This window comes from Amborella trichopoda, chromosome 12 (assembly GCF_054954075.1).
Source record: "Amborella trichopoda isolate Santa Cruz 75 chromosome 12, AtrichopodaSantaCruz75HAP2 v2.0, whole genome shotgun sequence".
NCBI lineage: Eukaryota > Viridiplantae > Streptophyta > Magnoliopsida > Amborellales > Amborellaceae > Amborella > Amborella trichopoda.
In genome coordinates this window covers 10,426,031-10,437,079 of record NC_142347.1, presented here as the reverse complement: position 1 = coordinate 10,437,079, position 11,049 = coordinate 10,426,031, and the positions used below count along the sequence as shown (strand labels likewise).

Below are 11,049 nucleotides of genomic sequence, written 5' to 3'. Positions count from 1 at the left end.
CGGTACTATTGTCAGATAATACAATCCTGATCTTTTGACCAAATTGATTTGATCATTGTTTGTTAAAGGTCATAAAAGAGCTGCATTGGCCTTCTAAACAATCCTAAGGGGATTTTCCCAATTATGAAATATAATTTGTGATTTCAAATACTAAAATAACTAAATTGATTAACCAACAAGATAGATAAATAATATAATTTGAAACAATTGTACATACATCTTCTTTTATGATATATGTTCACTTTGTCTATTAAGCAATGTAGGAATTTCAGGACCTCCAGGGCATTGTGCATCTTCTACCATGATCCCTATTAAAAAACCCATCACAAACAACAAACTCATGGTAAATAGACTACTACTGATCTATCAAACAGCAGACCAAGGATATGGCAACGTAAAAGAACAATCAATAAAAGAACATTCTAGGGGATATGTGTGTGGCTCATGAATAACACAAGAATCAATCGATAACCGTCAAGGCAGATGTGTATAATTTTGGTTTATTTTGACTCTATCAATTGTTTCCCATCTGCCATATCTTAACATAAGCCCATAGCTCATAAAGGTGAACAATAAAACCTCCCAATTTGCCTTATTTATATTTTTTAAGCTAGTTTTTAAGTAGGAGATAGATTGCTTTTAGGAGACAAATCACAAGTGATAGGTTTTCAAACTAGTTTTTAAATTAGTAATGGGTTCCAAAGAATTTAAAGATGTCAATATGATAAGGTAAAATGGCTAAGAGAATGAACAACTCTTACATCTACCCAAAAAAAAAGAAAGAACATGCTCTTACTTGATGTGGGACAATGTAGCCATCAAGATATCAAAAGAAGAAACTACAGAAGCCCATTCAATCATAATTGGGACACAAAGTAACTAACAAGGTAAACAAGAAATCACTTTCATATGTATTTCCATAAATCACTCCGAAATCTACGATTTGTCATAATAAAGAAATCGTAGATTTGCTGCAAAAATGTTATTGATATAATCTAGAGCATTCTGGTTTCATGAGCATGAATACTACTCAAGAATAATTGAATAAACAAGAAATTTCAAAGTGGAGTATTTTCATGCTTATTTTGAACTCGTAATCAAAGCTATATCAACTCAAAATAGTATATAGTATTTATTTCAACAATGCCAACACCAAAACACCATTCCAAAATAAGCTAAAAAACCAATAGAAAACTCACCAAATTTGCCCCAAATTAGAGAAAAAACCTAAAATTGGCAATATACGATGTACTTACCCTAAATTGGTTAAAATGCTATAAAGTAATTAAAAAAATAAATTTGGAGAAAGATTTCTTACATCAAAGATCTAATGAGGTGAGGGAAATGAGGGAGAAAGAGACACCCTGGGAGATTGAGCACAAGAAATCTTGAAGTTGAGAAGAAAAATAGAGCCCAGAAAACAGTGGAAACGTAATCGTAAAGAAAAAAACGGTTTCGGGTTAGGGTTATAAGGTTTGATAGTATTATGGCAATTTGAATGCCATAATAAGAATTCAACTCTTTACGGTAATTAAAATGCCGTATAATATGGGTTAGCTTTTACGGTACTTAAAGTATTGTAATATTACTTCAACTTATTACGGCATTTAAAATACCGTATAAAATACGATAGTTATTACGCGTAATACGACTATCGTAAATGTTATTTTAGTAAAAAAATCCCGAAAATAAGTAAAAAGGGTGTGGATGAGGTTTATGAAAGTTGAAAGTATTTTTTCCAATTAAGCGAAAATTGAAGTATATTTGTGATAATTTCTTAAGAATACTCCTAATGAACCACACCATTTTTCTTTGAAATACAAAAAATGAATTTTAATATGTTCTAGTAAGATTTTTTTGATAATTTTTTAAAAATATTCCTAATGAACCACACCATTTTTCTTTTAAATACGAAAAAATCTAGTAAATTTTTTTGGTACTGCTTTAAAGCCGGATCGATCCCATCTAGCATCCACAACACTTATCTACATATCCAAATCAATTTCAAACTACCAAACCCGAAGCCATGACGAATCCGAATCCAAGTCACCGATCCGCTCTTCCAAACACGGGTAACACCCAATGATTAATTGCTCAGCTCAGACGAGGAGGCTTGAGCTAAAGGGAGGGGTGAAGCCCAAAGACGTTGAAATTGAAACTCTAGAAACTGAGATTGAAATTTCAGAGAGGCAGGCAGCTCATACTCCCACAACCCCACGAAGCTGCGGCCTGCGAGTGGTGCTGTAGCATAGCAGCCACTGCACTCTCTCTCTCTGTAGTTTCTTGCTTCTTGGTTATTTGGGTCTCTCTTCTCTTGGGGTCATCTGCTTTTGCATCTCTTTCTTCTGTTCATTTGGGGTCTCTCTTCTCTTGGGGTTGTCTTCTTTTGAATCTCTTTCTTAGCTGTTCATTTGGGGTCTCTCTTCTTCTGAGTTTGGTTCTCTCACTGTCATCTGCGTTTGATTCTCTCTCCTCTTTCTCCTTTCATCTGCTGTACTATTTGGGCTTCTCTCTGGACCTTCTGCTTCTGACACAAGCAACGCATTCAATGGCGAATCCCAAAACTCCTCCCCCCATTATTGGAAAAGCTGGAAGATACACAGTCTTCCTCACCCCCAAGCAATCACCCCCCCAAACTGCACCCCTTCAAACACCATCCCCCAAACCACTATCCCCTCGAACGCCTATCCCTGAGGCCAAGCCATCTCCTCCTGTTCAACCCCCTCCCCTTCAGTTCGAAACTCCAAAAAATACGATGTCTTCGTCGCATTTCGGTTTCTTCTGGTCAGCTATTGCGAAGGTCCAGCATGGTATGATATCATGGTTTGTGGGTTTTGAGTATTTATTCATCTAGAACTGGCTGAAGGGCCTGATTGGGTTTCTTTGCTTGACATTTTGGCATTTGATTGGTTTTTTCATGTGAAATTTGCTAAAAATCCTGAGTGGCTTTCTGTGTTTCGCATTTGTTTCTTGGGTTTTTATTAGTTTTTCATATGGGACTTTCTTTCGATCATGAAACGGTTTCTTCATTTAACATTTTCATGTTTTTTTGTTCGATTTGTTCTTCATTTGTAGTCGTCTCAATAAAGTTTTGATTTGTTCTCGATCTGCAACCAACTCAATAAAAATATTAACTAGGTTTCTTTGTTGGGGTTTTTGGGTGGCAGTGCATTCAAGTGTTGATGAGTATTTGGCTGATCTGTTTGGGTTGAACCAGTCCAAGTATCAGTGGGCTCTCAATGAGTACTACGAGACCAATGCAACGGTGCGTTCTCCCTTGTGATGGGTTTTCATCCTTTTGATTCTATTTTATCTTTAATTTTTCTCATTGCATTTTTTTGCTTTCATATGTTTTCCATGATCCAGGACTGTACTTGAGTAGTTTATTAAAATTACAAACATTGGCGAATGCTTGCTCTATCTCATTTTTATCACCCGTATGTAGTTCACAATTGTTTGAGCAGTATGATTACAACTCATTGGCAGAAAGCCGGAAAGAAAACAACTGATGAATTTCATTTAAACTTTTTGATGTATTACTTTCTGAATGGAGAAAAGGTTCTCTTTGTTTTTCTTTGTTGGGTGATCTGATTCACGTGATTTCTTAGTTTGGCTTTTCATTGTTTTCTTGTATTCCTGCTACATGAATGTTTGTGTTTACAATTACGCAAACCATTGCAGTACCCATGGTCCATCCTCGTAATGAATATGGTTTTACACTTATCGAAATTATTTTGTTGTTTGCATGTACTTTTAAGGCACAGGGGGGTATTTACTTTTGTTAAAAATCAGTGCCTGTGGTATTCTTGATATTGGACTGTCATTTGGGTATGGAATTAGGGAAAACTACATCTCCCGGAATTAAAGATGGAAGCCACAAGCATCTAAGGATTTTGGTGTTTGCCAGACATTAAACAGATGTCAGCATGATTTGTGAAGTAATTGTGAAATATGTTTCACCAAGTAAAAATGCAGGTTCAGTTATCTTGTGTGTGTCCCTGCAAGTGGTTCAGGTGTTCACTACTGGAACATTACATCCCATCTTTTAATCCTACCATTTGGTTGTCCGAAAAGGAAGAACATGCCCAATTTCACTAGATTGGTATTTCTTGTAACTAGATTCTAAGAAGCTGTGATGAAGAGCGCAATATACTCCCTATCTAATCTTGTCATTTGTTGGTTAATTTGGCTGCTGAGATATGTGTTTAGAATACTAACTAATGTGTCAACAAGTTCCCATCCAAGGATGATTTGGGGCAGAATATCCTTCAATCTACTTGATAAAAGAATTTCTGCATATATACGCGAACATACATCAATATGGGACATCATACAATTGATAGATATGCTGAAATGCATGCAAAAAAGCTTTTTGAATTCCCTTAGTTCAGCACATTGAGTGGGCTTCTTATTCAAGCATTGTGGGATCCAATCATCCAACCTTGCCATGTCCCTGATTTGACCACCTTAATCAATTGTAAAATATCACAGCTTGTAAATCCTAGAAAGTTTGTCACTTTTAAATTGTCCTATTATCCTATGGGAGAGGTTTGAAGATTTACCATGCAGCAATCGATATGAAAATTGTATTTCCAGGAAACAAAAAATCCTTGACAAAATCAAGAGGTTACTCTGCATAGGAAAATGTCTTATGTGTGTGTGTGTGCAGGCATTGCTCGCTTGTGTGTATGTGTGCATGCATGTGTGTGCATTCACGCATGCGTATATGTGCGCTTGCATGCAAGTGTGCGAGCATGGGTGGGTTGGCAGGCAGCTGTGTGCGCGTGCGTGTGATATTGCGAATGATTGTATAAAAAAACGAAGAAAGTATTTCATGCTTTTCTGGATATGCAAAATCATTAGAAAATCACCATTTTCTCCTGCATCACCCTGCTTGCTAATGAATGTGTGAGATGTTTTCCTTTTCTGTTAAGATTGAAAAGTTAAACTATTCCAATCTCCACAATTCTGCTTCTGATCCTATTTAGTAAGAGAGCTATGTGAAATGCCAAGTTAAAGTACTTTTATGTAAGGGAGGCTGTTTGAGAGTTCGTCTATGTTGAAATTTGGTCAGTTTGCTTGATTGGGCTAATTTTCTGGGATCTGCCGCAGGTTGATCCAGTTCACAACCCTACTGTTAATCAGGTTAAGAGTTGGTTAGTTTGACAAAAATTGATCAATTCCGCAACTTGTTCACAGAATTAGGAAGTGGGCAATTTGTTTCTTTTAAGGCTAGCAAGCATTGTAATGTTAATGGTATATTGGGTTGGCGAAGGGGCTCGACCTCTCTATTTGCAAACATGTGGGTTTGTGTTTTGAAAAAAAGAAAAGAAAATTGAGAATAAAAAATAAGTATGTTGCTGCATTGAGCTTGAAAATCTGTTGCTGAACAGAGGTGTAAGGATACTACTAGCAGGAGGCTGTAGAGTTCATGTGATGAGCCAATAGGACTCTTAAAAGAAGGCAATGTTGATGCTTTGTATACCAATACTCACTCTAAATATGTGTGACTTTCCTGGTTTCAAATTAAAAGAAATTAAAAAAATATGCTTGCTAAACTGTTTTTTCAGTTCCTTATTTTTTCTCAGTTCTCCTGATTTTCTTTTTTCTTATTTTCATTGTCCTCTTTTTTAAAGATGCAGAAATAAAATTTGTTGGTTAAATTTCTAAACTAAACAGATTCATTCTGGTAGTTCATCTCACTAGCCATCCAATTCAACGACTTTGTTTTGGAAGCCAATCTGCCATATCTAGTGGTGATATGTGGCGGCATCTGCACACTTTGGTTGTATCATTCAATGATCTCTTTAATTTATTTCGTATTGAGACAATTGTTTGTTATGTGCTTTGCACATTCATATTCATAACTTAATTACTGATAAATATGATTTGAATCCTGCGTTCACAAGTTGCAGGATTACATGATGTGTGTTTCTGTGCATGCTGTTTCTAAAGTGTCAACATATGACATCATGCTTACGCAATGTGAATGAATTGAGTAGTGAACATGCATATGAAGTTCTTGTTCTTGTTCTAATTGGTTCCCTAACATCCAGATGTATACCCTCCATCCTCCATTGAACCTTATGATACTATCTCAACTATCTAAGAACATTGAATTCCCATCTATGGAAGAAGCTTACATGAAACACTAGTAGAAATGTTCACTTCAACCAACTCAGCCATGCCTTTACTGAAGAGGAATTTTCTAGCTCTAGTAGCCAACCAAAACACCTAATGATCTTCGGATTGTACCCAATGGCCTCGAGCCCCAATAGAACAGTAAAAATAAGCCTTAGACTGGGATGTTCTTTAGACTCTGCTATCAGTATATTGTTGTAGCATTACCAAAGTTGTGTCTAGAGTCTCTTTTTTTGTTTTTACTATCACAAAAGTTTGGATTAACAACTTAACATCATCAGTGTTTTATTTTTTTCCTTTTTGGTTGGGGGGTATCCCCCATAATCTTATTTGGCCTTCCCAATAAATCTGTTTTGACTCTTTGGCTAGACACTCAAATTCTTTCACTAGCATATCTTTCAGAATAGATTTTTTGATCTGGTCTGATTTCCTTGTACACATTTCAACCTGGCTCTGTTTTTCTTTGGATTTTCATACAGTTCTACCATGATACTGCTTCCTTGTTCGAACTCTTTACCCCATTCTTGCACCAATGGGGATTATGAAGAAAACAATATTGATCAACATCCGTACTTTGGAAATTGAATTCTCCCTGCAAAAAGAGATAGATGGAGGTGACTGACGTTTTCCCCTGACTTCTGTACATACAAGACCCATTAGCCAGTACTTTAAGTGATCATTTCTAAGGTTTCTCTTGCTGCACCCCAGCTCAGAAAAGACCCGCCACTCTAGGAGTGTACCTGTCCAAATCCTGCAATCCTCTAAACCTTTGCCTTCAGTATCGATCATCTTATAGTAGTACAGTACAGTAGCTTAATCAAGAGAAGGGGCCGAAATATACTGAGATTAAATATTGGGGATCTGCATGATTATTTTTAAATCTCTCTAGGGCTAGATGAAATACTCTACTGCTATAGCTAAATGTAATGGGGACCTTAAACATGTTAAAAGAGTAAAAGGTTAGCAGATGCTCAGTGGTACCCCAGTTCATGCACTACTGGTTTCCAGATCTGCAGCTGGATTGCTATGGACTATTCACTCCAAATCAGTCTTGGAAAATTGGTAGTTTGAAAGAGGTTTGTGTACTGCATGTTCATGACCATAAGTTTTGGTAAATCATGGACTTAGTAAGTAGGGCATATAATTTCACAACGAGCGGCTAGGTTCCTACCGTTGTGAAGCTCCTAGAAGCTACTCAAGACATTCAGCTCCATCCCCTCCCGCCTTTCCCTTTAACTATGGGGCTATTGGTCTTGTCAAAGATTTTTATAGTGTGATTCTGTTGTAGTTTTGTACCCCACTTGCAGATTGTAATTGTGGTATTGTTTTACATTTTTTTTTTTTGAGAATGTTAACATTTTATTACTATAATCGCAAAGTTACAAGAGAAAAGCCCCCCAACTGGGGCCTAGGTACAAACCGTACAATCAAACAAGGGAGAATAACACCTAAGGGAACCCAGACGAACACTATAAAAGCTTGGACTCCAAAGAGGAGCCAGCAGGTGCTACAAGCCACTGTCCTATTCTACTCGGTCAAGGGATTACAGGCTCCTTCTTTAGCAAGGGCATCCGCCTGAATTACTCTCGCGCCAAACATGACTCTAAGATATCAAACTCCCCGAACAAAGCTTAAAATTACTCTCGCATTGTTCTAGATTTTTCTGCAACAAAAAGCTTAAAATGATTATGATGACAGGATTAACTAGTGCAATAAGATCAAGTTAGGTACATTGTTTGTGTTGTTGGAAAGCACGTAGAGAGACTCCCTGTGCTTATTTGTTGGTGGTGATTTACCATCTATGTCATAACCGAAGGTTCATCGGTTGGAGGGTTTAGGAATAGGCTTCCTGTATTGGTTGAAAAGGTCTTTTGGAAGGAAGGATTGTGCTTATGAATGCTACTTTGTCTAACCCGTATGGTCTCCCCATTTTAAATTGTAGTACCAAATGGGAATGGGAGCTTGTTCAGTTCTTCTTGATGCTTCTCCAGAGAAGAGAACTATTAGAATATGTGGAGCATGAACTCCGGGACCCGTTCCCATCCACATCAAGCAAACTATGAATGATACTGTAAACCAAGCCTCGGGCTCATCATCTAGGATCAGAAGCGAATGTTTGGATACAAGTTACACCGATGTCATTGTGTAATGATTCATAATCTAGGATGTATGCTTTTATCTTTACATGGGATACAATAGCTTGAAGCAATATGATGGTGCTTACAGCAATCAGAGATGGCAGAACTAGTCTCCAGCTATAGCCATGGTATTTATATCAAGTATCTAAGAGCTAGTTTGTCTAAAAATTTGTAATTAGGTCTCATCATTGGTTCTCCTAGTTTGAATTTGAATGTAACTGTCCAGTCTCTTTGTTTAAATGGTAATATTCCTAGGTGGTTTCCCCTTTATTGTTTTCCTCCCAAGGGCTAAGGGGAGGATCTTTTGCCAAGCTTGCATACATGGGTCACAAAATTCTAGGTGGTCTCCAGCTACTCTGTCTTGTTAAAGGATCAGCTTCTTTTGTTGACTTTGTTGTCTAATATCACATGTCCTATTCATATTACACCTCTCAAGTTGTTGCATCTTCTGAGTTCTGGCTTTTTTATTTAATGCTTGGAGTTGTGGGGTGTCAAAGGTATAGTCTCAGTGCATTGAAAGGGTTGGCATTCTTCAGGATATCGAGAATGGAAATCTAAAGGGACAAAAATGCAAAGGACTAAAGATGCTGCAAAAACATAACCAGGAAGTAAAGGTGGTGCTTTTGTACTTAACGTTTTCAACAGGATAGGGAATTACAAGAAATTTTATTAATTACTTCGTTCATTTCTTGTTTTTTGCAGAAAGAGGGTGCTACGGCTTAAACATGCAAGATGATGTGACTTTTCACTCATTTGCAATGTTGATTACATGGCAATTCTATATTAAGATGACTAAGTGCACTATTAAGGAGAATTCGGAGACTCAAGTCTGCGGTGCTCTTTTGTGTTGGAAAAATGAAGATTGCTGAGATCTAGGCTTGTTGAACATTGGCAATTCTCTGCTTTGTATGATGTTATAAACTCCCTTTAACTCTACTGTGGATTATTTTGGATTTTGTCCCATCAGCCATCCTTCTCATAGGTTGGTCCTCATATGTGATCTATGTATATGTTTCCCTGCACTCTCATTTGAAATTAATGTCTGTTATTTTGGAGTTAATTGCCATTGTCAGACCCAAAGGTCAAAACATAACTAAATGAGATCATGGTTAAAGCTTATTCTTCACTGCCCATCATTGTTTATCGAAGTCAAGAATTTGTGAGCGAGAAAATTTGTAGAAACCATTCCTTTCTTTGAAAATGGTTTAAACGGTTAATGGGGCTCGTTATATGATTGAGGTGGACATGAACGCCTTTCACCGTGATCGCCACGTTCTCTTAATTCTATTTATCAAAAATATAAGCCTCATTTATGAGATGGGGTTTTTAGACAGATCTTTTTACATGTGGTGCCACTCACATATAAAATATATTAAACCTTCATTCTCAGCCATTTGAGTTGAATGAGACGGTTGGACTTGAGGCATAATGTTACAAGTCAATTTTTAAGTGTTATTTTGATTGGATAACTCAAAGTATAAAAATTTTATTTTTTATTTTATGAATCAGTTTGCAATGAAATGTGGAGGTGCACACACACTCACAGGGCACCTGATAAAAATAAGAAAAGATAATTTTGATGAAAAATAGCCTAAATACCACTGGAATTTGCAAGGGTAGTTGGTCATTTCCTAATTAGAAATACTTTTTTTTTAAGTGAGGACAAACCCTAAATTCCATGTGAAATTGATTTCGAAAACAAAAATTGAAAATAAAGTAGTTGTATAAGCATGAATTGTGATTGAACATATCTGAACCGTCTAATCTATTAGAAATAGGGATCACATGTGATTTATATGTGGATGACACCGCATGTAAAGATTTCCTCGAAAAAGAGTGCTTATATTTTTTAACCTATAATTTTTTTCCTCAAGAAATTGCCCAAAATCTTCTTTTTTATTTTTTTTTTTGACAAATTTTAAGTGCCGGTATTAAATAAATGTTGTAAAAGCATGGATTACAAGAAAGAAATTAAAGTATTAGAAACAAGCCAAGAAGGAAGATGGACTCCAAACTTGGCAAGCCCATCAGCTATGTCATTAGCCTCGAAATAAGTGTGGTTGAAAGAGACTTGCAGACTCAGTGTAGCACAAGATCAAGTATTCTAATCCAAAAGCTATGGAAATTTCAAGGGACCCTTTGCTCGTGTTTGCACCATTTAATAACATTCATGCAGTCTCTTTCAATGAGAATAATACCTCTGTCCATTATAATTTGCAGCCCTTGAAGGAGGGAACACAACTCAAGGGCCAACATAAGAGAAGAGAACCACCCCTTCATGATTTCAAATAATTCCACCAATACCTGTCAACCCGGGGTTTCTTAAAGAACTTTCATCAACCTTGAGTTTAAGACAACCTTTAGAAGGTAACTGTCAGGTCCTAAAAAGACGACCCAAATGTGAGAAAGAAAATGCCAAATTTCTAAGATTGACGTAAATGTCAGATCAAAAAACACCACAAGCATCAAAGGTGTTTGAAAACCAATCCCATAAGGACAGCAAGATGCGATCTTTGATCCCCTCCAATCTTTGAGGAACCCCATCAAAGGTTCTCCTGTTGCACTTTAACCAAATATGTCACAAAATAGCACTTTTAAAAATCTTCCGGATGACCATACCTTTCTTTGGTAAATCAAGGCCAGAAAGATGGTCAATAATATTGATGAGGTTCTCAAGAATCATAAGGTGGAAGCCTAATAAGGAGAAAGCCCAATGCCATACGTAGGCAGCAAATGGGCAGTATAAGAAAAGATGAGATCGAATCTCCGC

General features: G+C 36.8%; 1 protein-coding gene across 2 annotated transcripts; it reads left to right on the top strand.

The window, feature by feature from the left end:
- The first annotated feature begins 2,149 nt into the window (after positions 1-2,149).
- On the top strand, positions 2,150-9,339 carry LOC18431800 (uncharacterized). 2 transcript variants are annotated; one of them, XM_006841920.4, is made up of 4 exons: positions 2,150-2,810; positions 3,168-3,265; positions 8,816-8,893; positions 8,982-9,339. In XM_006841920.4, exons 1-4 carry the CDS (start codon positions 2,549-2,551, stop codon positions 9,000-9,002), a joined length of 459 nt encoding a protein of 152 aa, XP_006841983.1. In that variant the 5' UTR covers positions 2,150-2,548; the 3' UTR covers positions 9,003-9,339. The 2 variants fall into 2 exon arrangements, with proteins under 2 accessions (XP_006841983.1, XP_011622436.1); XM_011624134.3 differs by lacking the exon at positions 8,816-8,893.
- Positions 9,340-11,049: the final 1,710 nt, after the last annotated feature.

Coding starts and splice junctions, on each gene's coding strand:
- LOC18431800 (XM_006841920.4), top strand. CDS start 2,549: ATGGCGAATCCCAAAACTCCTCCCCCCATTATTGGAAAAGCTGGAAGA. Junction 3,266..8,815: donor ACTACGAGACCAATGCAACG/GTGCGTTCTCCC, acceptor GGCATTCTTCAG/GATATCGAGAATGGAAATCT. Junction 8,894..8,981: donor AACATAACCAGGAAGTAAAG/GTGGTGCTTTTG, acceptor TGTTTTTTGCAG/AAAGAGGGTGCTACGGCTTA.